General features: G+C 27.3%; 4 protein-coding genes across 8 annotated transcripts; 2 read left to right on the forward strand and 2 right to left on the reverse strand.

Moving 5' to 3' along the window:
- The first annotated feature begins 1,920 nt into the window (after positions 1-1,920).
- LOC113547855 (sideroflexin-2) lies at positions 1,921-6,783 on the forward strand. 3 transcript variants are annotated; one of them, XM_026948398.1, is made up of 9 exons: positions 1,921-1,965; positions 4,900-5,094; positions 5,192-5,362; positions 5,427-5,625; positions 5,685-5,810; positions 5,888-5,954; positions 6,043-6,145; positions 6,265-6,312; positions 6,370-6,783. In XM_026948398.1, the coding sequence occupies exons 2-9, from the start codon at positions 4,943-4,945 to the stop codon at positions 6,476-6,478; spliced, it is 975 nt and encodes a 324-aa protein (XP_026804199.1). In that variant the 5' UTR covers positions 1,921-1,965; positions 4,900-4,942; the 3' UTR covers positions 6,479-6,783. The 3 variants fall into 3 exon arrangements, with proteins under 3 accessions (XP_026804199.1, XP_026804197.1, XP_026804198.1); XM_026948396.1 differs by lacking the exon at positions 1,921-1,965 and adding an exon at positions 4,045-4,313 and having other exon boundaries at positions 6,370-6,781; XM_026948397.1 differs by lacking the exon at positions 1,921-1,965 and adding an exon at positions 4,483-4,805.
- A 1,724-nt stretch (positions 6,784-8,507) lies between these two features.
- LOC113550456 (actin-interacting protein 1) lies at positions 8,508-12,224 on the forward strand. Of its 2 annotated transcripts, XM_026952285.1 has the most exons (15): positions 8,508-8,769; positions 8,846-8,967; positions 9,039-9,129; positions 9,192-9,339; positions 9,423-9,603; positions 9,691-9,846; positions 9,917-10,045; positions 10,105-10,209; positions 10,791-10,893; positions 11,021-11,235; positions 11,301-11,420; positions 11,498-11,662; positions 11,755-11,757; positions 11,833-11,983; positions 12,078-12,224. In XM_026952285.1, the coding sequence occupies exons 1-15, from the start codon at positions 8,754-8,756 to the stop codon at positions 12,185-12,187; spliced, it is 1,815 nt and encodes a 604-aa protein (XP_026808086.1). In that variant the 5' UTR covers positions 8,508-8,753; the 3' UTR covers positions 12,188-12,224. The 2 variants fall into 2 exon arrangements, with proteins under 2 accessions (XP_026808086.1, XP_026808087.1); XM_026952286.1 differs by lacking the exon at positions 11,755-11,757 and having other exon boundaries at positions 8,509-8,769.
- A 389-nt stretch (positions 12,225-12,613) lies between these two features.
- On the reverse strand, positions 12,614-16,624 carry LOC113550457 (cyclin-dependent kinase 20-like). 2 transcript variants are annotated; one of them, XM_026952288.1, is made up of 6 exons: positions 16,460-16,624; positions 15,362-15,568; positions 14,705-14,893; positions 13,517-13,792; positions 13,002-13,229; positions 12,614-12,833 (listed from the first exon to the last, which is right to left on the reverse strand). In XM_026952288.1, the coding sequence occupies exons 2-6, from the start codon at positions 15,536-15,538 to the stop codon at positions 12,663-12,665; spliced, it is 1,041 nt and encodes a 346-aa protein (XP_026808089.1). In that variant the 5' UTR covers positions 15,539-15,568; positions 16,460-16,624; the 3' UTR covers positions 12,614-12,662. The 2 variants fall into 2 exon arrangements, with proteins under 2 accessions (XP_026808089.1, XP_026808088.1); XM_026952287.1 differs by lacking the exon at positions 16,460-16,624 and having other exon boundaries at positions 15,362-15,649.
- Positions 16,625-17,170: 546 nt separating this feature from the next.
- LOC113555797 (60S ribosomal protein L4-like) lies at positions 17,171-22,784 on the reverse strand. The gene is made up of 7 exons (XM_026960375.1): positions 22,679-22,784; positions 22,365-22,616; positions 21,243-21,367; positions 21,056-21,154; positions 19,226-19,497; positions 17,568-17,727; positions 17,171-17,496 (listed from the first exon to the last, which is right to left on the reverse strand). Exons 1-7 carry the CDS (start codon positions 22,782-22,784, stop codon positions 17,200-17,202), a joined length of 1,311 nt encoding a protein of 436 aa, XP_026816176.1. The 3' UTR covers positions 17,171-17,199.
- Positions 22,785-27,878: the final 5,094 nt, after the last annotated feature.

A 27,878-nucleotide genomic window follows, 5' to 3' on the forward strand; every position in this document is an offset into this window, starting at 1 on the left:
CCGAGATTAGCCAAAAAATCTTTAGGTACCCATTTTATATCCAGCCGAATGCCAGCGATTTATCTATTTGATTACCGACAGACTATAGTAAAACGTTAATCGTTATAGCATATACTTTTAAATATGCACAACATTTAATGATTTAAGTGACTAGTCTCACCTATTACTATTTTTCATACATTAACTATCATAGGGTATGAATTTCAATGCAAATAATTACATAGGTAGGTATATAAATTATTTGTATACACCTCTAATGAAAAATGAAATTGACCGAATGTCATACAGTAATAGTATTTTAATTTCTTAGTATGTAATTACAATAACAATATCCTTAAATAATTCACAGTAGTCATCTATTGATAATTTTTTTAATTTAATAAGATTTTAACAGAAATTATTGTTCCTTAACCATTTTTTGAAGAGACGAAACACAAAAGGAAAAAAAAGAAAAAAATAATGATAATAAAAATGGATACAACTAATAATGATTATATAAGAGAAGTAAAAAGATCACGTGATGTTAAGTTCATATACGTCATACAGTTAAATGTTTAAACCAATTTACGAATCTGAAGGATAAAATAAAGGATAACATTTATTATATTAATATTATTGGAAGAAAGAACATTATTGTAGGAAAATTTAAGATCGAAATAGGAAAATATTTAATGTGAATATTTTTATTTTTTTGTTTTTCGTTTATTTAAAATAATTTACAGTTTATACAAAATTAGTACAATAAGCAAATTTGATATCTTATAATGGTTAGTGACATGAGATTAACATTTATGGGCAGGCACTCAGCAGTACCATCCGACCGGGTACATTTTAAATATTATTATAATTTTTTTTTGTTTTAATATATATTATTTAATCTTTAGTGTGACTTATGAGAGAGAAAAATAATTATGTAGTGAGTACTCAGAATACTATTGAGTAGGTAGTAGGTATTGAAAGTCACATAATTTATAAATTATGTATATGTAATATAATGTTGCAATCATAATCAACCATTTAACTACATATTATAAAATATGTTTCAAATCGTATCCTGAAGTTTTAACTGTTCAAATTATAATATATAAAAGTTTTTATAAAAAAAAAATCAATATCTATTATCTCTATACATAACTATATCATAGGCACAAATAGGGGGCGCTTAGGAGGTATTAGCACCCCCAATTTTAAAAGTAGCACCCTCAAATACTTTTTTTATAATATTACAAACAGTAGCTATTCAACGCTATGCCTGGAAAATGTAGAGCTTAAGTACCCTCAGTTTTTATATTGAAATTGCTCCTATGAACTATTATATCTCATGTCGTATATGTATATATCTAATCTATTAATTTAACAACTAATTATCAAGCACGTGTTATATACGAATGTATGAGTAAATACCTATGTATAATATAATATGATGATGACATTTAATCTCTTTTCTACAATGATAATTGTCAATTATTTTGCATTTGTAAAAAATAAATTAGTAAACCACGATGTGTTTGCGGCCATTGAACAGTGATAAATATTTAATTTGAATGTAATATATTATTATACTGTTTAACTTGAATATAATAAATAAATAAATAATGTAATAATAAGCTCATGTTTTCTATTTTATTGACTCATCATATTTATAAAAATCAGTTGACAGTTATTTTATTAATATAATTAAATATTTCAATTAAAAAATATATAGTATAAAATAGATAATGTATGCAGTATTATGAATAAATACTAATCTAAAAATGTTGACAGTATAGCAATTATTTTTAAGTATCAATGTAATATATTTACACAATGAAACACTTATAATAATTGCATAAAAAATAATAAATTAACGTAACGTTGAATTCGCTGCATAGATCTTCAGTTACCAACTGGACACTGCCAGTGTGGCACAGCTCAGTGCCCACAAATGAGTTTAAAAACTACGCAAACTACTGATGTACTTCTGAAGTAAGTATAATGAATTACTAACTAAAGTAATATTTTTTTCCTTATGTATCTTGATTTTTGAGTGTTCCAGATGGTACCTATTAGCTAAATCACCTGTATAGGTATTAGGTTCTACTTAAAATACAAGTGTTCACTGTTCGTATCTTCATTGAATTTAAAAATGTATTAATGTCTGTTTCACAACTAGAATTTCAAATAAATTAAGCATTCAGATTCAAGGTAGATACATAGACGTAAATAGGGGTGTTACTTGGTGCTAGTCACCCCTCTTAGACGTTTTTAACCCTTCTATACGTTTTAGTTTTTAGTCCCTTCTGGTTTGAATCCTTGCATAAAAAGAAACTTACGTGTTGAATGTTTAAAATAAATAATAATTAGATATGTATATAATAATATAATAATAATAATACTTATTGTAATGTACCATTTACTTTATGTAAGAGCAGGGTTATGAAGATAATCAAATTTTAAGTCATACCATATAAGCAGGTCGATTATGAACAAAAACGACTAGGACAGATTCGGTGATTTGGCTATATTCATCAATTCATCATATAGGTACCCAAGTAACGTTCATGATTGTGGGAAAAGGGATTATGGAGAGTTTTGCTATTGCCTCTATTGCTTATTTTGAACTTTAGATATCTAGGACTCTAACCTGTCCGTACTCCGTAACTACCTATAATATTCTAGTTACGCACTTACACCTATAAGTGGATATAGATACTATATAGGTACCTAATTCTAATACCTAAATAGTATATGTGTATATCCCCCTTTTAATGATGTGCGTTGAATCCCCAAAACCCCCCTATATACGTGCCTGAACACGTGTACATCATGATACTTAAAATATTTATAATATAAATCTTTATTTATATTATTATATATTTATACATGACTATATGAGTGATATTTATGAGCATTGATTATAGAATAGTCTACTCTATAAGCTTAAAAGACGTTTCCATAGCTTATTAACTTATTATTTCAAAATAGGTATATAACTATGTAAGTACCTATTGTAAGTGTGCTAATCCTTTACAAGTTAGAAGTAAGAAAACAATTCTCCATTCAAAATATAGAATTATCTATTTTCTAAATTGTATATTATTTTAAATTTATCATATTATATTTTAATTTGCTAAAAATGATTGCCCTGTGAGCTACGTTATTCACGCATAATACCTCGTAAATTAATGTTTTATAGAATATCATTTCAATAATACATGAAATGGAAGACATTTTTTTTAAATACCTATGGATAAATGAAGAATCGGAAATTCAGTATAATAATAATTATGAATTAAACAGCAGGACGTAAGACAAGCTGGTCATTTATGGAGATCGAAGGAAATAATTCCATCTAGAGAACGGCGATAGGACAGTGGAGAAAGACTTTAGGATGGTAGTTGGATTCGAATGCGGAAGACATGGAAAGGCAGTGTGACAATGAGTGATGAAAAAGTATGTTGTTGGTCCCTAATACGCTTAAATAAATAAAAAATAAATAAGGATTTCGTTCTTAAATCTACCATAAAATATAACAACAATATTCACTTTATAAGGGCTACAAATAATAATCGGATGGCTACCTACTGGCAACTACCAAGTGGCAAGCACGTACCAGTCGTACCGTACGCTAACAACTAGGCAGTGTCGGCAGTGTCCAACAGATTAACATAACTATTGTCTATTGATTGTAGAATAGACTATAGGTATTCTCCAATTGATGACATAGCATATAATTAATAACAATCTTGTCGCCTTGTGAACAGAGAACGGTTATTGTTTCATCTAATTCATCTTCGTGATAATAACGTGCTCGCTTTCACTTTTTTGGCGTTAGATCACGACTTAGAAATCAAAAATCGTGCGTGTGCTGGATCTACGATAAAAATATTTACTGCCTAGAAATCGTGATTGGATCTCAACGCGAATGGATCTAATGGCCGAGTGCTCGGTTCATAGCATTTATTCCTCCACGAAACGAAATTAATTTAAAATTATCATATTTTTACATTTTTAGTTTTATCAATATATTTTTTATCGGCATAGAACGTCATGACGTTATCGTTCGGCTTCGAATAACACCGCATAGAGTAGCCCGACTACAGTTTGAATACAATAATACATCGCGCCTGTTTGTGTATTTATTGATATAGACGGCGCGGCGCGTCCTTACGATACATCTACACAACTGTCGCCGTCACGACTTACTGTCTACTCTATTTACTCTACTTGTGAATGATCCATAAAAAAAAAAATATATTATAAATACGAGAGACGTGCGATTCTATAAACCGTATACAGGGGAACTGAACTGGCATAACTAATATTTGTCAAAGGTAAAAAACTAATAATAGTAATAATAGTAATAACGTACGACGTGCGATGACCGGATGACGGCAGCTGTCAAAGTGTCACCTATAAAAAAAAACTAAAGCCACGTTTTCTTTTATCGAAATCGCATCTGTAATGACTATTTTATCATTTATGTAATTGGTTTAGGATTCCTATTGGTCGAGTTATTCATTGTCCATTTGTCCTACTTTTAAATTACATTCCGCGATGTTAATTCGAATAATATTTTAAAAATTCATTTTTAACCAAATGCTATGTGTATAGCACCGTTTACTAGTCATTAATAACGGAACATACAATTGTTGTTTGTTTTGGTAGTCTGATACACAATCGACGTTAATTATAGTCTGTATACTCATTTGCGAATATGTTAAAATACACGTCCTATCGACCTACACAGTTTTATTTTAAAAGTTTTTAGACAACAGTAAACAGTTGTTGACTTTGATAGTCTGCTTTTTGGTTTGGTTGGTTAGGTATAGTTTAGTTGCAAATTGATAATAATTTATAAGTTTTTGCCCCATCCGAATAAGAAATGAAGAATATTGCTATTTTTTTTTTTTTTTTTAGAGTGTTCAGTGATATTTAATCAAGGAAATATTTACATTTTACAATGAACACACCATTCGAAATGGAGAAATGTCCTTGGGATCAATCTACTTATGTTGGACGATGGAATTATTACTTTTGGGTAACAAATCCTATGCTATGTTTGAAAACTGATGAAGAGCTTGAAAAAGCCAAATCTCTACGTTCATCCTATCTGTAAGAAATAATAAATAATACTAGGATTAATATAATATATGAATTATCAGACAATTTACAACTTAATTGAATTCAAAAATGTTTCAAATTTTTACAGAAATGGTACACTTCCACCTGGGACAACTACTGAACAATTGTTAGCCGCCAAACAGATCTATGAAAGTTCATTTCACCCAGATACTGGACAAAAACAAAATGTATTTGGTAGAATGAGCTTCCAAGTCCCCGGGGGTATGGCTATTACTGGAGCAATGTTGTCTTTTTATAAGTATGCTATAATTAAAATCGTATAATATACAGTAATTAATTATTTTACTTTGTTACTTTACAAGGACTGTACCAGCTGTAGTGTTTTGGCAATGGATTAATCAGTCGTTCAATGCTTTGGTCAACTATACCAATCGAAATGCCAACTCTCCCCTGAGTCAAACTCAAATGGCTACTGCTTACGGTTCAGCAACAATAGCTGCTTGTGTGACATCCATAAAATTCAAACAATACTTAACCAACAATGCTTCACCTTTTTTTCAAGTAAGCTATTAATGATTTGTCAAGGTATTGTAATTTTCCTAATTTGATCAATATTTTAGAGATATGTTCCATTTGCTGCGGTTGCAGCTGCAAATTGTGTGAACATACCATTGATGCGCCAGACTGAATTGTTAAAAGGTGTAGATGTTTATGATGCCGATAAAAATAAAGTTGGCTGTTCAAAGGTAACTTATTATACCCCAAAATATTATTATTTTTATTTATTATCAAAATACAATTTGAAATTATTGTTTAATTTTAGTTAGCTGCTGCTAAAGGAATATCTCAAGTAATAGTATCAAGAATTGTTATGTGTGCACCTGGAATGGGTAATTGAAAAAATAATTATAATTTTTATTAAATTTGTGGATTGTGTATTGGATTGTGTATTTAAGTGTATCTTAACATTATTTGTAGTATTGCTGCCTGTCATTATGGAAAAACTTGAAAATAAAAGTACATGGTTCAAGCGTAATACATGGATTCATGCTCCATTTCAAACACTTGCTGTTGGTTGTTTGTAAGTATTGTATTTTAACATTAAACGATCTTTATAAACTTTTCATTCATAAACTTTTTCTAATAATTATATAAGTTGAAACAAGCAAATTTGATGGAATTTAAAATTTTTATTTTCAGTTTGATTGGTATGGTGCCAACTGCGTGTGCCCTATTTCCTCAGTTCAGGTAAGTGATTCAAAGTAATTTATGCAATTTATGTTTAAACATTATGTCTTATTTTAGTTCCATTAAATTAAGTACATTGGAGAAATTTGAGAATGCTGCATACTGTGACATAGTGAGCAACTGCAAAAATCCTCCAGCTATTGTGTACTCCAATAAAGGACTTTAAAATTACAATCTCATATTTTATTGATAGTATCTTTAAAAATATACTCATTAGATTTACTTATATATTCTAAAATAGTTTTTAAAAAAAATCAGTATTGTTAAACATTTAGGGTCCACATAATCACTAAAAAAAATTACAGGATACTGATATTTGGTATGCTAGAATTTTTGATTATACTGGATAGTAAAAATATATATATGACAGCATTATATAATATTCTATTTTTACTGACATATTTGTTTGCATAATTATTGTCCGATTAATATCTCATGTTTTTTTTCATATGTGTTAATTTTAATATTTATTTTTCTGCTTTACCTATGTGTTTATTAAAATCAAATGTAATAACTAATTTATAAGTATCAAGTGCTTCCAATAAAATATATTAAATTCTTAACTTAAGTTCGATGAAAAAAAAGTGTAAGCCATAAGTTATAGTATGATTATTACAATTAATTATTAGAATCAAATTATCATGTTATAGTTTAGAAAAAAAATGTCAATAATTATTATAACTATTTCTATACACATATTTATGAATATTTAAGATCTGATTGTTTACTATTGTTCTCACTTATAAACTCAATAGATATATCTAAATCTTTTGATCTGTATAATGATAAGCTTTAAACATCACTATTCAACTAAATGTTCCAATAATAGTACTTATTGTATAAGTTATTAAAATAAGCAATATATTTGTAACATTTAGCAATTATATACATCTACTTAATAAAATATCTGATATACTATTATTACTTTTATGTTACAAATTTTCTTTTTGTTAAGAGAACCCCTTACTAGTGTGTAATAACTACAGTTATCCACAACCTTGATTTACTTCAATATTGACTGTGTTTGTTGAGTGAGTTTTTGAAATCTATCATGAGTATTTTAAAATGTTAAAGCTATAAACTTACACGTTTGAAAACTAAAATATCGAAATGTTATGACAAAACATCAACAATTGTATATAAATTTGGCAAAAGGTCAATTCAACATGAATATGATGTTATGCAATTTTAAGAGAGTAAATAATAAATGTAAAACAGGTGTCAACATATCTAAGATAATCTTCTGAAAAACATTTAAATTTTAAGTGTAGTGTCGGCCTAATAATATCCATTAAATATTTAAAAAACTTATTGTTTACATAATTACGGTTGTAGCCTGAAAACACAACAGACCATGATTCCAGTATTCCACTACAGTCTACAATAATATTAATAGTATATAAACAATATTCAATAACCACTAGGTATTGTCTACTTATAATTATAATATATTTTACTACATAGCAAATTTTACTAGTGAAATAGTGAATGAGATTAATCATCTAATTATATTATGTACTAAACTACTAAATCTCAATGCTGTACTAACTACTAATTGGTATTTAGCAGTTGAAACTACTATTTAAGATAATACATTTTTATAATAAAATTCTAAATCGTGGTTGGCGCCAATTAATATTTAATATTATACATTATCTATGTACCATAGAATTGATTAAGCAATTAAAGTATTGAGGGAGGAAACTTTGTTCAAAGTGTCCATACCCATTTTATACTATTATAATACACAATTTTGAATTAATTATTAATATCTTTTCACTATTGTATAACGATTATTTTTAGCGACCTACAGACGCCCTACACCCGGACCAGTCGGCGAACACTACAGATGATAAGAACGGTTAACTTGTGTGTAAGTTGTGGAAATATCTCGTGATAAGAAAGGAATAAATAAGCGAGCTACAACACATCTGTGCACCAGAGATTAATTGAAATGAACCTTATGAGTGCAACTTTCTCTACTGAACGACGACAGATCCCACATAAAAAATGTCCTTTGAAATCGTTGAGTTATGGTCACAATAAATACGTTGCGTGACATACAATAATAATTTATCATCATCTTAAAATTACACAAAATAAATGATTTGCTATTCCTTATATGGTAATCCTGGTCGACTCGGTACAGTTATCTTTATAATAATACCATGCTTATCATCAGCTTCAAACGTATCAGGTTTCTGTAGTCTGCGAGAATAAAATAGTTACACATTTACATTTTACACATTAAAATATCTTACAAACAACAAACAGTCCCACCGTCTCATTTTATTATTATAGTTTAATATTATTATTATTAATGCGTGTTCTCATTTTCACGTAATTAATCCGTTACATCCGAAATCGGTAACAACTCATCATTTAGTGATTTATTATTTATTAGTGCTTTATTTTTACCTACTACAGTATCATTATACACTATGTCCTATTCTAACAGTGAGTCATAATCGTAATAGATAGATTTTTAGTAATGAGTTTTGATCAAAAAGTAATTTTTGCTATTTGATTATAGAGTATATTTACTCAACACTACCACGCACTCAAAGAGGACAGCCAATTGTGTTGGGCGGCGATCCTAAGGGAAAAAATTTCCTTTACACAAACGGTAACAGTGTGATTATACGTGACATTGAGGTGAGGCTTTTTATTTTGTTCATTGTCAATAAACAGTTGATTAATTTTTATTTTGTTTATTTTTTGTCAAGAATCCTGCGATATCAGATGTTTACACTGAACACTCCTGTGCTGTAAATGTTGCTAAGTATTCCCCTAGTGGATTTTACATTGCATCAGGCGGTATGAGATCAAATAAAATTAAACAAATAAAATATTCTACCAATATAATAAAATAATTACAGATCAATCAGGAAAAGTAAGGATTTGGGATACTGTGAATAAAGAACACATATTAAAAAATGAGTTCCATCCTTTTGGAGGACCGATTAAAGACATTTCTTGGTCTCCAGACAATCAACGGATGGTTGTTGTTGGTGAAGGCCGAGAGAGGTGCATTGAATCGCTTAACTTTTTATGCTTTGATGGATTTTTGTGTAGTATTTGTTTAAATATATTGCATTATATTTTTATAGATTTGGTCATGTATTTATGTCAGAAACTGGTACTTCAGTCGGTGAAATAACGGGTCAGTCCAAACCAATTAATTCGTGTGATTTCCGTCCTAGTCGTCCATTTAGAATAGTGACTGGTAGTGAAGACAACACAATTGGTGTTTTTGAAGGCCCGCCATTTAAGTTTAAGATGACCAAACAAGTAAATTTTATCTTTACTTAATTATATTTATTTTATTTTTATTGGAATAAAATTAGCCTATTTAACTCTTAACTTTTTATATTACAGGAACACTCGAGATTTGTTCAGGCAGTACGTTTTTCACCCAATGGTAATTTTTTCGCATCAGCAGGTTTTGACGGTAAAGTGTTCTTGTATGAAGGTACTAATGCTGATCTTGTTGCTGAAATTGGTAATCCAGCACATAAAGGAGGAGTTTATGGAGTAAATATCAAAACTTAAAACATATGTATTTAACAATAATTTTTTAATTTAATATTAAAAAAAATATTAGGTTGCTTGGAGTGCTGATAGTACACGTCTATTAACGTCTTCTGGCGATAAAACTTGTAAGCTGTGGGATGTAGAAACAAAATCTGTTGTGAGTGAATTTGTGATAGGAAATCAAGTAGAAGATCAACAGGTTTGTAATTGGTTTATTAGATAATTTATTAAGATAATAATTTTTATGTATTTTTATAGGTTTCTTGTTTGTGGCAAGGAAATTATTTATTAACAGTCTCTCTTAATGGCTTTATTACTTACCTAGATGTCAACAATCCCGAGAAACCCTTACGAGTTATTAAGGTAATTATAGTTGCCATTTATAATTATTTAAATGTATTGTTATCACCAAAAAAAAAATTTCAGGATATTGAATATTTTTTTTAGTAAATTGAAATTATACTTAAAATAATATATTTACCTATATTATACTATGTTCTAAAAGTTTATATATTTTTTTTCTTAAATACTCATCTAAGATTAATAACATTCAAGAATATTAGTAATATTACATATTAACTATTTTACTTATTTATTGAATGTCATTTATAGTCATATACAGGGTCGGCCTGGGTACCCAAGGGCCCAGGCAGGAATTATTTTCTGGGGCCCAATAATTTTATACTGTATTATTGGTAAGTAACACAGACACACAGTACAAAGGCCCAGGAATTATAAAACGGCAAGGGCCCAGGCCAATCCTGGTCATATAGTATAATAATTTTACTAATATATATATTTTTTTTTAATGGAAATATTTTCATTCGAATAAATAAAAGTAAAAATAAAACTAGTATTTTAAATGAATTAAATATTATGAAAGAACATATTTATGAAGTTAAAAAATCTTTAGTGAATATAATAAATATTCTTATCATGTTTAGGGTCATAATAAACCAATTACAGTATTGGCACTGAGTCCAGATCGTAGTACTATTTATACTGGTTCCCACGATGGAAATATTACAAATTGGAATGCTGCAAACGGTAACTATTGAGTATTATATACCACGTTAAAATGTTAGATACAAAATATGGTTGAAAAGTTATACTTTGTTGTTTCTTCCAGTTCAGAAAAATATAATAATTTTTGATTACTATTAAATACAATTAGGTGAAAATGACAGAGTAAAAGGCGTAGGTCATGGAAATCAAATCAATGGAATGAAACTGGATAATGACTATTTATATACATGTGGAATTGATGATAGTCTTAGACAAGTTGACATTAAATCCAATTCGTACACAGACTTGCAAGTCAAACTAAATGCTCAACCAAGGGGAATGGACTTCAACAGTAGTGTGATTGTCACGGCTACGATTAAAGAGGTTATACAGAACATATTTAACGAGCAAAATAATAGTATTTCTAATATGAACATTTTATATGATAGATAATAGTATTAAAAAATGAAAAAAAAGTATTCAATTTGCCCGTGGACTATGAACCTTCATCAGTAGCTGTTAGTCCAGATGCTGGTTTTGTTGCGGTTGGAGGAGCTTTAGATAATAAAGTAAGTATACATAACAACTTCAAATCACATATATTACACTCAATGGCTGTCATGGTTTAATCGATAAGTAATCCTAGGTACACGTGTATAAGATTAATGATTCCACTTACAATTTGGAATTTGTCGCGGAGTGTGATCATTTGGGACCAATTACAGACTGTTCTTTTTCACCCGATGGAGAGTACTTGGTAGCAAGTGATGCAAACAGAAAAGTCATTTTATACAAAGTACCCGAATTCAATGTAAGTTAACTTAAATAGTATGAATATTTAAATTCTGAAACAACTGTTATATTATTTATTTTTATCATATTATTTACTTTACAATGGGATAGTCGGTAAGAAATATAATATAATATTGTTTTTTAATTGTCTTTCATTAATTTTGTATCCTGGTTTTATTTTTATTTTAGCTGGCGCATAAACAAGATTGGGGTTTCCACAATGCACGTGTTAACAGTGTCGCTTGGTCACCAAATTCAAAACAAGTAGCTAGTGGAAGTTTGGACACCACCATCATCGTTTGGAGTGTTACTTCACCAAATAAACATACAATAATAAAAAGTTAATATCAGAGTTTTTAGTTTAAATTAAGTTGTTATGTTGTTAAATTAGATTATATATATATATATATTTTATTTTTTTATTTTTTTTATAGATGCTCATCCACAAAGTCAGATTACACGTGTTCTGTGGTTGGATGATGAAACTATAGTGTCGGTCGGACAAGACTGCAATACAAAAATCTGGAATGTTACTCCCATTTAATCTGGTACTACAAGTTAAAATATATTATATATATATCTATTTGACTATTTATTTTAGAGTTATTAATTAACCAATAGATATATTTTTTTAATGAAGTATATCCAAAAATGAAAAAATTGCACTCACTGATAAATGGTGTCCTATTATTATTAAATAACAATTAGGTTTATGGTTTTGCCAATATTATAGATTTCAATCAATGAAAAATATATTTTATTTATTTATTTTTTCAGAAGTGTTATTATTATTAACCATTTTATTATTTTATAGTTTTCTAATTTCTTTCTATACTTTAATATGTAATTTGCATTTATATTTTTCTAATGTGTAATGAATAATAAAATAACTACTCTGAAACAATCTTTTATTTTTAGTTATTAATTATGTATGAATATAAAATGATTGAAAAGTACCTTTGTGAATTATCATGAATTATTGATTTAATATTCCAAAACAATATAATATAATTACAAATTTACACCGTTTCATCAAGTATTTTGTATAAACAACTAAAATTTTTTTCCAAACTTTCAATTACTTCGATCGGTTTTTGCATAAGTTTTTGTCTATGATCCTTTGGTGGTTTTGGCATTAGATGTTCTAAGCATTGCAATGGTTCGTTAAAAAAATAAGGATGAAGTAATGCCTGGAAAATTATTTAAAACATTATAAAAGTATTTAATTTATTTATTTGTCATAATATAATGGTATTTAATGATATAGTCATTTTTTTATGTTCACAAATTCCGTGTATAGTTTAAATTATAACGGTTTTACTATAACAGTCGTAATATAAAGAATAACTGTTAAGTACCTCATATGCATTCAATCTTTTATCTGCATTGTATAAAATTAATTTTCCCACTAGATCGACTAACAATTCATCAATATCAGGCAACAGTATATTTGTTGGCACTGGATCACACTTAGTAAACTTCAATTTATTGTAATCTGGCATTTCATTCCTGTTTGGCCAAGTTTCGTCAGTTGGAGTCCCTAAATTATGTACAACGATTGCAATTTGCTCCATGTCAGAATCTCCCTAAAATTTTAATAATATTTTATATTTTGTAAATAGAGGTGAACTGTGAAGAGTTAAGTGTTTAAAAAATTAATCTGAAGTACACAAGTTAAAAATAAAATTTTTATAAACATCATATTATTATACCGTGTAAATTAAAAAAAAAAAAATGCATATCTTGGAAGAATTTTAAGGCATTTGATTCACAATAACTCCGGTAGTTTGTACAGACTACAGACTACCGACCGAAGACAAGTAATTATTGCGGCACTGCAGTTTGAAATGTTTAATAAAGCGAATCATCTAACCGCAAATAAAGGGGTTTTCAATTGCATTTCTGCTAAAATGCAACCAACCGACCACATATCAATTGACTGATCGTAGTGGACAGAGCCGAACAAGAGTTCAGGAGCACGGTATCGGCGTGTCGCTACTTGGCTTGTGTAACATCGGTTACATCCACTGTGTTGTTCATCGACATCGTTATCGGCAGCCGAGGTTGTCAGTAGCAGACGACTCAAGCTGAAATCTGCTATTTTTAATACGCCTTCGGAACTTATCAGTAAATTTGCTGGTTTCAGATCCTAATAAAAACAAACGATGAGGTCATAAAACTAATTGCGTATAGAACAGGGCACGACACGTGCACAAAACAAAAACTGTGCGTGAAATCCAGGAAAAAGAACCGACTATTATTTATCATTTAACTATGAAAATGAATTAGGCATAATAATTCTAAAGTAGTTATAATTAAGTCATAAATAATAATCTTGCAAGGTTTTATTTTGGAACCAAAAAGAATTACAATAATAAATTTAAAAAATAGGAGGGGTAGTACTTATACGGGCTATCGGCTATACGTACCTATCTGGTGAATGACTAAAAATAGGTTACATTTTATGGTATGTCATTCAGTTTAAAACTTAAGGAACTAAGACCTGTGCAAAATATTGAAACTTAAGTTTTTAAATATTTCATTAAAAAAAATGTTGATATAGTTTTTAAAACAATACCTAAATAGGATTTTAACTATTAAAGTATAAAATGTTAAATAAAATCACTTCGAAATAATATATACACACATCATTATTGAACCTAAAGTAGGCTGTAGGCAGTACCTATTCAATCAATTAAATTGATGTTATGAAAATATTTTGTTTATTTACAACATCCAATCATGTTAATTTTACTCAATTCATGACGTTTGTTAGCATTTTGTTGAAGGTATTTCTTTAAAACCTTTCTAAAATTAAGGTATTAACTGTTACCTGATTACCTATATAAAATACTTTCAGTCTCGCACATTTATCACCCCTCTTCCGCTTCTAATATATCAGAATTCAGGGTTATAGATTTAGAATTTTTTCAAATTGGGAATTTTTACCTCTAATCAAAATAATTTTTAATATTGTTACAAAAAATACATGACGTATGTAATTAAAAATTCTGGAAAATATTTGTCTGATTCGGTGACCTTTCTCAATTTCCCCTATTACCCTGTGCACGATGTTGGCGGTGTGCATGTGGACTACACCGGCGAGGAGCATACGAGCGTATGTCTTCAAATGGGAATCGTCAAGCATTAAGTTATCATCGTACAACATCTCTGGCAAGCCGGACGCCACGAACTCTAGTACCAAATAGAAACTGAAACTGTGACAGAAATGATCCAATAGCTTTACGACCTGGAAAAATGGCAAACAGTCAGGTGCCTATTTTTATTGCTTCATCTAAAGCATATCGCTATACGTCACGTAAATGGAGATTAATTAGAACTGACTTTAATGGGAGGAGAACAAACAAATAGGTTTATTACCTACATTACATACCTTAGCTTTATTTATTTATATCACCTTGTATGTCTTCAATCCTATAGTAATATGTTAATATTTAAAAATTGTTGATCTCTTATTATTAGTTGAAAAAATAAACAATAATACATAATATTATTAATGTCTGGTTAATAATGATTAAACAAGTAGAATTCAATTTAAAAATAACAAATAATTTTTTAAGTTATAATGGCTATGAAAACGCAAAATTTTCTAATGGATTAGTAAATTATTTAAGGAACTAAACCCAGCTTCACCAATCTCCACCTATGACCTATACTAATCGACCATTTACTAGTTTTTAATATTAATACAACAAACGTAATCTGAATCCAGCGCTTTCAGAGATTCGATTTCACGTAGTAAGTTCTTTGATGCTTTATCTGATGAACGTACGCACTTAATGGCGACTATTTTACCAGTAGACCGTTCCATGGCTTGAACCACTTGTCCATGTGTTCCTTCTCCGATCCGTTCCAAGATTTTATAACTTTCCATTGAAGAATATAATTTGTGTATTGTATAAAACTGTGAAGTAGTTTTAGATTTTAATCATAAAAATGTAAATTTTATAATGGCTGCAATGTTTGTATATTGTGTCAATGATAGGTTTAATATGGTTGTCACGGCAACCCAACAATGGGTAACCATATTACTATATTAGTTAACGTTTTAATTTTCACTAAGTTAAGTGCGATGCGAATGAACAGTTAACATGTTTTCAATATTTGACGAAAGAGCCTAATCCAATCTAAAATCATGAAAATTATAGTTAATGGTTTGATATTGAGGTAAGTACTAAGTAAGTACTTATTCAAGAGACAAGAAGTCAATAAGACTACGGGAGGTTATCGTCTATTTTTGAAATATAGAAAAACTGAAGAAAATATAACAAATTTATTGTACCCGACTATACCAACTGAAATAAATATAAATGAAAATAGGAAATAAAATAATTATACTCTATAATATATAGGTTTAAATTTTTTACTTCTATTCAAGTAGGTTCAACTTTAATTTTGTTATAATGACGAAATATCTATGATAAATTTAATTATCTTTTTTTCTAATTACGTAAAAGGCATGGTTTGTGTGTGTATATGTGGGTAATACACCAGAAGCAATCCATCTCAAAGCCAATGTTTTAATTTTGCATTTTAAAGATTAGGGAATTACACAGGGATTTGTTAGCGTACAAAAATAATATATTATATTTACATATAGGAGAAAGTACAATGTGTTAAAAATATGTAGTTTACATTTAAGAGTTAGAATAGGATAGGATAAATCCATAGACAAATGGCATCATTTAATTTATCTTACCTAATGTACAAATAAATAAATATCTTCTCACAGATATTGGTGATGTATTTTAGTTAGTTTAGTATTACTTAAAGTAATATATTAGTATTAAATTACCTGATATTTGCTCAGCACAGAATCAGTGTCATTATTTTATTGGCCCGATAGTAGTACAATTGATGATTGACAAAGGATATATTTTTCTTTTACATATTATTAGTTTACATTCCACAACTAATTTATTAATCATAAAGGTAATATTATTTCTAGGCGTTTCTCAGATTTTTATTAATATTTTACAAAACAATAACTCACTTTAAAATGAGAATTTTACCCAAGTTTAATAAAAGGTATATATACTCTAATATTTAAACTAGCAAAATAAAATTGATTCTGCTGAACAAAATCCATGTTATGGTGTATGTAAGATAGAGCAAACATATACAGGTTAGGTAGTGTCCTCCTAATATTTATTTAAATAAAGAAATAATGATTGTGTAACTAATAAAGTAACAAACAAGAACATTGATATTGTATGAAAAAAAAACCATTCAGATCGCTAATTCCTTCATTTAGTTCAAAGTTCACTTCTTCATTATTCTGATGAATTTAGTTTTATTTTGTTTATAATTTGGTAGACCAGTATACTTGGTCAAGGATAGCTACATAGCTGTAACATAGAAAAAATACTTTATACTCAAAATGAGTTATCTAATTAACTAAGTGGAACCAGAAATATTTAGTTATATAACATGTTGATAGAAAAAAATTGAGTTATTAATCAATTTCAGGAAAAGGAAAGTATTGTATGTAGAAAAAAAAAACAGCTTTTATAATAATTTTGTTTATTAGTCCAATCATGCCTTAGCTTTACCAGTCGATTTTGCCTTTGGTGCAGCCTTGGTAGCAGGTGCAGGTTTTTTAACCTCAGCCTTAGGTTTTGGCTTGGGTAATTGTTTCTTGCACTTCTTGGTAGGTGGAGCACCACCACGTGCAGCAAGTCGCTTTCTATACGCTTCCAATTTCTTCTCATGAATATCACGTAGACCCTTAATAGCAATAACCTTCTTGGCCTTGATTTTGGCAGCACGCAACATTTTCTTTTCATTGATAAAACGTTTCAATAACTTTTCACCCTTCTCAGTAGTTGGTCTCTGAAAACATGATAAAATTTATTATCTGTACATCTATATTGAGTTAAATGTAATACACATGTTTTACTTACACCTTCCTTCTTGGCTAAGTAAGTTTCACGAGCCAGTGTTCTTAATTTGTTTTCATTACTTGCAACTCGTTTTTGAACCGCGATGTAAGGATTCAATCTAAGCATGGTACGTACGTGCCTCAATGGGTTCAATTTACGAGTGCGACGAACTGATCCAGTCCTAAAAATAAAAAATTTATATTAAGTATATTTATTTAAAATCTAAAATACATAGAAACTAATAAAATTTAAGTAGGTAGTTGGATCAGGAATTAAAACAAAGCATATTTTTTAAGTATCATCATTATCAACAAAAAAATATTTTCGTCATTTCCAACTGTTAGTATACAATTAAATAAAAATAAATAAATTGAACTCATGAATATTATCTTCTTATTTTTATCAATTTAATAAGAACTTAGTAAAATTGATTTTATAACGTATATTTATTGTTTTATAAATGTATCGGATCAGGAATTAAAACAAAGCAAATTATTATAGTAATCATAAATGTTTTATCAATAACAAATAATCGTCATATCCAACTAATATACATAATTTGGATTTATTGTTTAAAATTTACATTTATTGGATCAGAAATTAAAACAAAGCATAATTTTTTAAATCACTGAATTTTCAATATTAAAATTTACATCATATCCAATTTTAATACTTGTTATTAGTAGTATTATGCATCATTATAATTACTAATTAATTGGATTTTTAAGGCGAATTTTAAATAAGTTTACAATAAGTATGTAGTGTTAAATTCAAATATTAACGTGATCACAATAATAAAGGTTCTACATTCAATTAAACAAGCATATGTGACCTGTATATTGTTATATTTCCAACTTCAACATGACATTTTAAATGTTTTAACGACAGCAATCCAATTTTACAGTGAAAAATTTGAAACAATTAATATTATGTAAATGTAATATAATTTCTATAGTTCCAGAAATTATAAGATGAAATATATTTTTAATTTATAGAAAATCAAGTCATACAAGAGTAACTTTTAATATTTGTGATAATAGGTATCACAATAAATATGAGTAAATGTTAATTATAAAAAGAAATAATAATAACTAAATTCAAGATTTAAAAAAGGTAATTTCTAGTAATTATTCATAAAAATCAGTAGTTTTAAAAAAACCTGGATATTATCATATCATATCAAGAACACGGACCAAGCATTTTCCTCATCATAAATATGTCTTAAATTTAAAGTAACAAAGTTAAGTTAATCAGTAGTTTTAAAAAACCTGGATATTATCATATCATATCAAGAACACGGACCAAGCATTTTTCTCATCATAAATATGTCTTAAATTTAAAGTAACAAAGTTAATCAGTAGTTTTAAAAAACCTGGATATTATCATATCATATCAAGAACACGGACCAAGCATTTTTCTCATCATAATTTTGTCTTAAATTAAAATTGATTCATTAGTCTTTAAATTTACAAATATATTGGATCAGAAAAAAGTAATTAACTGGAAATATTATCATATAATATCAACAACACGGACCAAGATTTCCTCATCATATCCAATATACTAATAGATACCATTTAACTACTTAACTGCATAATTTTATAGTTTAAACATGGCAATTATGACCATTAAAGTTATTTACAATAGAAATTATATAAAAAATATCAATTAATATTTACCTTTGAGCTGGCAAGTACTTCTTGAGTTCATCAGATTTCAGAATCCTTGTCAGATCAGTATTTGACATTTTGGGGAAAGGCAAGTTATAGCCACTCTTCAGAGTTGCTTTTTTGTCCCATGTACCATAAAGACTGTCCAATTTTTGGAAAGCAGATTGTGTCCAGATGATAAAACGTCCAACATGACCACCAGGGGCCAAGTGCAACAAGTTTAATTTCCTGATGTTGATCAAATCTACACCTGGGATATTACGGAAAGCTTTTCTTAAACCCTAAAACATAAATCAACATTTCTTATAATTAATATTAAAACTAATAAAATATATAAATAGAATTATTAGAATGGCAAACTAGTAAAAGAGAAGTTATTTTTAGACAAAAAAAAAGTACAAGCTAACAATTTGGGAAAACAAAACCATAGAAAATTATTTGTAATATGATGGCTTAATATTGAAAAATTTCTGTCTATCTTTTTACCAAATGCAACAACCATTTAATTTTAGAAGCAAACAAAATATTGATAATCAACTGTATGATTTTTTTTAAAATTATTATTACATTCATAATATAAGGCAACACATTAGTGCTTAGATAGGCATGATATATGTTGTTGGTCTACTAATAATATATTTTAAGTTATAATTTTAATGAATATTAAAATAAGCTAACCTCAAATTGAACCATTATAACAAAAGATTGTGATATGTCTTGGGTATGCCATCAATATATGTTAAATACAGTGGCGACTGTGAGACAATCAGTTTTACTTTTGCACAAAAAAACCACTCGTAAACATTATAATAAAATGAAAAAAGTGTGTAATTGTGCTTAAATTATTAACCATATTTTTTTATAATTATTTTGGAGTATGCAGCAAATAAATAATTAATTATAGCAGCGACTGTGAAATAATCAAATTTTAATTTTGCACAATAAGACCACTCATAAGTATCAGATATTAATAATTAAAGTGTGAAATTGTGCAATGATAGATTTTTATTAATTTTAATGTTTATAATTATGTTTAATCTCAATGGAACCCAAAAGAGTTATGCAGTAAAATTCCAGGGTACGCCTTGAAATAAAAATTTTATTTAGCACACTTACGGTAACATTTCAATGATTTTATCAGATTGTATGTTGGACATTTTTATGTGCTTTTATTATACTAAAAACAATCTCAATTCAGTAAGTACAGAAAGTAATAACCTATAATACTTTACATTTAAAATATGTAAAGAAACTAATAAAATAAGTTATATTAACTTTGTTATTATTTTGGAGTATGCAGCAAATAAATAATCAATTATAGCAGCGACTGTGAAATAATCAAATTTTAATTTTGCACAATAAGACCACTCATAAGAATCAGATATTAATAATTAAAGTGTGAAATTGTGCAATGATAGATTTTTATTAATTTTAATGTTTATAATTATGTTTAATCTCAATGGAACCCAAAAGAGTTATGCAGTAAAATTCCAGGGTACGCCTTGAAATAAAAATTTTATTTAGCACACTTACGGTAACATTTCAATGATTTTATCAGATTGTATGTTGGACATTTTTATGTGCACAAGAACTTGCTTTGATTTGTAAATATGTTTCCAGTATAATATTATAGGAGTTATTTGTATTTTATAGAGTATTAGAGGTTGTTTGGAAAGTTTGTCCCCAATACAAGCAAAAGCCGACTAGGAAAGATCAGACCATTTTTTTTAGCACAATAAATGTTCAGTTATCATAACTAAAATTGAGTAACTTTATAATATAATGTGCATTATTTTTTCTAAATAAGAGTAAATAAATAATAGAGAATTGATATCTTACTTGATCTTTGCTGTAAACAATCAATGGACCTCTACGTTGAACATGACGACGATTACGCATTTTTCCTTTACCTGCACGTAAACGGCGTGACTTGATCACCTAAAAGTAGAATAAGACACCACAATTAAAATTAATTTAATAAATTGTATAATGAAAAAATATTAGAATTATAAGTTTAAGATTTAACCTTTTGGATATCTTTCCATGCTTTAATACGATGTAAGAAAATTGTAGCTTGCTTGGTTTTAGTGTATTCTTGGATCTTATCAGAAACAACTAATGGAAATTCAGGTACTTCTTGTACCAAATGACCTTAAATAAATTAAAATTGTAGGATTAATTTAATATCAAGTAACAAACAATTGTTTTTTTTTTTAATTTAATTAATAAATGTTTGATACTCTTGCCGCCACCACTAAAATGATTAAGTGAGGCAACGCCTAGAAAGCACAAAATTCATATATGCACTAAACGATCAAAGAATTTTGTACAAATACATAAATATTTGACTATACTATGTGCAAATTAATTATATACATTTAAATAAATATAAATTTTAAACTAGTATTAATATGACTGAGACTTGTTTGATACTCTTGCCGCCACCACTAATATAAATATTAAGTGAGGCAACGCCTAGAAAGCACAACATTAATATATGCACAAACGATCAAATGATTTTGTACAAATACATAATAAGTATTGAACTATACAATGTGCAAGTATATTAATTGATAAACAAAATTAATAATTCTTAAAATGAAATTTTTCCACTTGAATAGCAAATAGAAAGTAATTGCCTACACCTTAATCAGACAGTGTCAACGTAAAAGTAATCATTGAAATCATAACCCAATGCTCTGTAAAGAGTGTCATCATTTTGAATTAAATAATATAAGCAATGCCTATTAAAAATTAGTATGTATTATAAACAAAGTTTATTTATTATTTATAGCATCTGTATAGAAAACTAAATACTACTAACTCATGTATAAATATTTATATATATTAATTATCAGACTTTGTCAACGTGTAAGTAATCACAGGATATCATAACCCAGTGCTCTAAGCAATGTCATCATTTAGTGTACATAATATTGTATTATGTATTTTTTTTTTCATGAAATTTGTTTAAATTCATTGGAACTCAAAAAACAATTATTTTTTATCTGAGTACGCTGATGAAATTATTTAATTTAGCACACATTAAAAAAAAAAACATAGAAAACTGATGAATACTAAGTTTATATGTGGACATTTTATGTGCATATTAACATTGAAATTGTAATTTATAATAAAATATAATTACCTTTTGACATCACAAGAGCAGGTACTCCAGAAGCAGCAATAGCTGATACTGTAGCATATCGCTTTTGTGTAACATTAATTTTTCTATGCCAACGGCGCCATACACGTGTAGGAGCAAACATTCGTCCACCACGACACATGTTACCGAAAGCTCCTTGACCGCTGCGATGAGTACCACCACACACGAACACGAGAATACGAGCAACAGCACGACCAGTACCATTACCCCATGATTCAGCACTAGTTTGATGACCTTAAATATTTAAAAACTTAAACTACATGATTAACCAAATCATAAAATAACACATTTCTTACCAGCTAGTTTACTAACGGCATAAGGTTGTCTTTTTGTTAATATGATTGTGTTATAAAAATAAAATAGTAAAAGTTTTTTATATTCTATTCTATTTGCAATATACATCGCCTTAAGATTAATACATTATATTATTATATTTGTTTATATTATCCACTTTATATACATTGCATTTTGTAAACCGATCATACAAATTATCTTCTTGTGGCTTTTACAAATCTAAGAATTTTTACCACCAATACAACATTGCGCCACTTATTCTTATCGTGTAGTACTATGACTATCCACGCGTGTCTATATCCATATGGCCATATCACTCAGGTTTTCAACGATTTCTTCGAATTCATCGATCTGCATTTCCCGATTCCCGAGGTCTCTTTCCAAGTGGTTACCATTATCTCTGCAATAATTAAACTATATTCCTTATAAATTATGGATTCATATTAGAAATAAATTTCAAAGTAGGCACTTACAATATCGACTATTTACTATTGCTATATAGTATATACAGACATTTAAAAACAGGATTCAATTACGATTTACGAGAACCTAATATTAATGAATAAAATTCATCAGTGTTATTATAGTAAGAATGATAATAAATCACATTTACATAGGGGTACAAACTAGAGAGCTAAATATTATATTATATTACATTATAGAGCCTTAGTATAAACATTTGATTTATTTTCGATTTACTATACCCTTACATAATCTTTAAGACAAGTTTTAAAAGACGTATATTTACTATTTACGACTTGTTAGTTATTTACCAATTCCACCTACTGCCCATGAGGCCATGACCAAACAGTCATCATAATTGTATTCTATTTAAAGCCGGATATATAATATCACCGATGTTGGGAATATTTCTTGAAAACGCCAAAGTATAAATTTATAAATAGTTCACAGCGGTTCTGGAATATACCTATTGTAATCAATTGGATTTTGTACTTTAATCAGAAAAACGTTATTGGTTTATATTGTATTGGTATGTTGAACATTTTTATTATTTCAGTAAACAGTATAGTTTAATATCTCATGAACAGTCATAATATTGCGTAGACAGTAATCAGGTTTCATACAGTCATTCAGTCATTGTGTTTTACTGTTTTGTGAGTTTGTGACGGTATAGTTAGTTACCAGTCACTAGTTAGTGTGGTAAAGTGTTCGTTGAGTATCGTTATTCGTAACTTATGATTTGAAGTTAAATTTGTATATTGCTGCAGTTTTGAAATATATTTACCTACTTTATATCGTCCTGTCCTCGTGATGAATTGTTGATAGGTATGTAGACAGAATATAATATTATATTTTGACATAATTGTAATTGTCGTAACATTGTTGCTAATCCCTAACTATTTGTAGTTTGTATGACAAATATATTTATAAAACAATTATTACCTATTGATTTTTTTGTTTTATTTTATATTGCAGTGAGACCGATAATATATTATTTTAAATAGGTACATAATTATTTTTTTTTTAGTAATTATAATTTCAAATAATTTATTTTAAATAAAAAAATAAATATCTTTTATATTGATTAATAGTCTCACTCAAAATGTAAAATTCTAATATTATTTAATAAAATAAATGTATTATTAGACAATTATATACATGTACAAATTCAGCTGTGTTATTTATCTTGAATTGTAAGCTAATTTTTTTTTTTATCTAAATAATATTTATTTTCTGTAATATGACACTATACTTCTTAATGTAATATACATATATAGGTAGTTACAATATTTTTAATTACAATTTCGAAATTGAATTTTATCAAAACCATATTTTAATAATATTACTAATTATTTGATTATTAAATGAATATATAATTAAGATAATCGGCGCAGAAAAAATCGTGGTGTATACAGCTTCTCTTTTAAAATTTTTATTTTGTGATTTTAAATCTAAATAATTTTAATGAAAGCATGATGGTAGCTCCACAGAATAGCTCTTTATTAAACCTAAGATGGTTTTCCTATGGATGATAAATAAAACTGTAATTTTATGAAGCATGTACTAGATTATAAATAAAATTAATTTTTATAATATTTATTAATCAATTATTACGAAAATTATTATAATATGTATATTGTTTATTACACATTAAAATTGACTGATGATACTTATATAATTTTTTTGTATTTAAATCTTCTGATACAGAATGTCAAAAAAGCGAAATTAATATTATACTGCGCGTTACTGTTTTAAATTATTTACTCCAATTTTTTTTTTAAAATAGAATATTTCCAATCATGATAACCATCACGCTGTTATTAATAATTTAAAATCTGTGGCGCATAATAGTGAGCCGCACGCCTATCGTAGAGTTAATAGTTTAATACTAAAAATTAAAAGCGATTTAATGTTTAAATAAAATACTTACCAAGTACATTATATTTACAATATTGAAATTACTAAATATTAAAAATATTAAACGAGTAAATGCTTTGATAAAAATGTTCATTAATGTAATGAATATTGAATAATGAACATCAAATAAAATTAAAAATAGAAAGGTAAGTAAGGGGTTTCGCTCTGCTGTACATTAGGTATCGTATGGGTCACTATTTTAATATAGGGCTGTTTGAATCCAATGATATAAGGTGTGATATATAGATTCTAAGCGGAATGTGGAAATGGTCAACCTATATCACCAAGTGACATGTTTTTTTTTTTTTTTTTTTGATATAGCTGTTAAAGTAATATTAGTATAATATCGAGTATATTATTAGTATTTAATTATTATAGTATTATTATAGTATATATTATATATTAATACATTAATATTATTTCAACTTATATAACACAGAATTCATATCTTTTTGTAAATACCGCAAAACAATAAAAATAGATTTATAGTACAAATAAATAAATAATAATTTTAAAATAAATCAAAAATATCATAGCGTTTAATAAAATTCACAAATATAAAAGTTAAGTTGCCACGAATATAGTTTTTAAATTATAACAAAATAATTAATATATTGTTATTATCATTTGAATAAGTAATTTCGTTCAAATTGAAACTTGCATTATCCATAAAAAATAATTGTCATTGCTCAATACTCATTAGTCATTACACGGTTTTTAGATTTTATGGTTTCGCTATATTAAACTATTTATTTAAAATGTTGTACATTTTTAAAACTTTGATACAAAAGAAAAGTTTTTATGCATTTTCACCTACAAAATAATTTGCAAGTGTTTGTGATTTTGACAAATTTTGTCAAATGCATACGTAATAAAAATTTTTATTTTTAATATTAAAATTAATATATAAATGTATTAATAACATAAAATTATTAATTTTTTTCTGAAATATAATAAAATATCAATAATGAGAAATAATTTTTTTTCTTTTTACTTAGTACAAATAAAAGACATTAGGATATCTATATCTATAAATATTTAGGTAATAATTATTTACGGTTGAATATCGAATTTCATAAATATTCAAAACTTAAATGCTTATAAAAAATTGATTTGGCTTTCTGTAACAATTTTTTTCACTTAAATTTCTAACTAAAAAATAATTCGCGATTATAATGAATCTTGTCAAAATTCTAACTTAAAACGCTTAAATAAAAATATTCTGATTACAGATTTTAGATATTTTTTAAAATAATCAATCAAAATTAATAATTTATGATGCGCTTTGTATTACATTTTTAATCAAATTTACATGTATAAAAAAAAACTAATTATAAATTGAAAATTGCTCGTGCCTATAAATAGGTAGCTTAAAAATAGAGACAAGAATCCAGAGCCGAATGAAGGATCAGAGCCGTCCTGGAGCAATATATATTGATAGATACTTCTTATCAAGAAGTCGTTAAAACAATATAATATTTACTTCGTGTAATATTATATGTTTATATGAATCTGCTATACCTTATACAATTTAATAAAAATACAATTGGTACATTATATTATTATGTAAATAACTACTACAAGTTTAAAACGCCTAATTATTAAAATCTATAATTAATACATCTACACACTCATTATAATGATTATTAAAATAAGTACAATATAATTTAAAGAAAAAACCCAATACCAATGTTTAATAAATATGTTTTTTCCTCGATTTGACTGTAGCAAATTTATTAACAATTTCGTTCTACTTAATTTCTCCAACTATTTCAGACTATTATGCACAGTAATACAGTATTGCCAAATCTGACATTTTCTTTTGGTCAAAGATGATTTAAAATAATTTTTATTCTTTTCAAAACCGAAGACGAACGTCACCGCTAGCATTTGAATGTAGATAATACTTAAAATAAATTCTATGTTAGGAAAATAATGATGTTTCTAATGATGATGCTATTAAAGTTTTATGCCATGCAATAAATGATATATTATTTTCAACTGAAATATTTGCCATTATACTTTTAAATTGTATTAATTCTTCTCTCAAGTCACTTTGTAAATCTATATTATAAAATTCAACTAGGTTGTTACTTTTTTTCGAGTGTTATCTAATGATTCGTTTTCAATTTAATAAAATTCAAATTTATCGATATTCAGTTTAGTGTAACATTCTATTATCCTATTTAATTCAAAAATTAATTTTTTAATAATTACTAAAAATGTTTCATTTTTCAAATGTGATTATCACTATAAACATGGTTATACTATGCGTTAGTCCATTTTGTTAATATTATTAGATACATTATTCAATGTCATACCTTAAAATTTTACATTTTAAAATATAATATTACTTGATTTAACATTGAAAAAAACATGTGCAAAATATTTAATATTTGTATTACAAAAGTTTATGACACCCCCTAATATTTGCCATCCTAGAGCAAAAGCTGCTTTTGCACCTATGTTAATCCGGCTTTTAGTAAAAATTCAAGTACCTATTGTTATTTGTTTTTGAGTAACATTAAAAAAAAAAATCTAAATATATTGTCAAAAATTGGATTTAGTTAAAATTACCCGTTTTTCTTCAATTGTTTATTTGTTTTTCCGATTATCAATTTTTTTAATTTGACCTCTCTAGAGTATAAACTATAAAATGTAAATATAGATGTAAATAATATCCTTCTTAGTATCCACAATCACCTCTATTTTAAAAATTGAAGCATTTTATTGACAATTTATTATCGTGTTTTCATCTATAAAAAAAATAAAATAGAATTAATACATTCATGCTCCGTAAATTATATTAATTATATTATTAAT

Source organism: Rhopalosiphum maidis, chromosome 1, assembly GCF_003676215.2.
Source record: "Rhopalosiphum maidis isolate BTI-1 chromosome 1, ASM367621v3, whole genome shotgun sequence".
In the NCBI taxonomy this organism is placed as follows: Eukaryota; Metazoa; Arthropoda; class Insecta; order Hemiptera; family Aphididae; genus Rhopalosiphum; species Rhopalosiphum maidis.

Coding starts and splice junctions, on each gene's coding strand:
- LOC113547855 (XM_026948398.1), top strand. CDS start 4,943: ATGAACACACCATTCGAAATGGAGAAATGTCCTTGGGATCAATCTACT. Junction 5,811..5,887: donor ATAAAGTTGGCTGTTCAAAG/GTAACTTATTAT, acceptor GTTTAATTTTAG/TTAGCTGCTGCTAAAGGAAT. Junction 5,955..6,042: donor TATGTGTGCACCTGGAATGG/GTAATTGAAAAA, acceptor CATTATTTGTAG/TATTGCTGCCTGTCATTATG.
- LOC113550456 (XM_026952285.1), top strand. Junction 8,968..9,038: donor TGATTATACGTGACATTGAG/GTGAGGCTTTTT, acceptor TTTTTTGTCAAG/AATCCTGCGATATCAGATGT. Junction 10,046..10,104: donor ATCAAGTAGAAGATCAACAG/GTTTGTAATTGG, acceptor GTATTTTTATAG/GTTTCTTGTTTGTGGCAAGG.
- LOC113550457 (XM_026952288.1), bottom strand. CDS start 15,538: ATGGAAAGTTATAAAATCTTGGAACGGATCGGAGAAGGAACACATGGA. Junction 14,894..15,361: donor AAGCGCTGGATTCAGATTAC/GTTTGTTGTATT, acceptor CCATTTTTCCAG/GTCGTAAAGCTATTGGATCA. Junction 13,230..13,516: donor TGAAAACCCCTTTATTTGCG/GTTAGATGATTC, acceptor TTAAAATTTTAG/GGAGATTCTGACATGGAGCA.
- LOC113555797 (XM_026960375.1), bottom strand. CDS start 22,784: ATGTATATTGCAAATAGAATAGAATATAAAAAACTTTTACTATTTTAT. Junction 17,728..19,225: donor AAGTACTTGCCAGCTCAAAG/GTAAATATTAAT, acceptor TTTTATTTTTAG/GACTGGATCAGTTCGTCGCA. Junction 17,497..17,567: donor ACTTAGCCAAGAAGGAAGGT/GTAAGTAAAACA, acceptor TCATGTTTTCAG/AGACCAACTACTGAGAAGGG.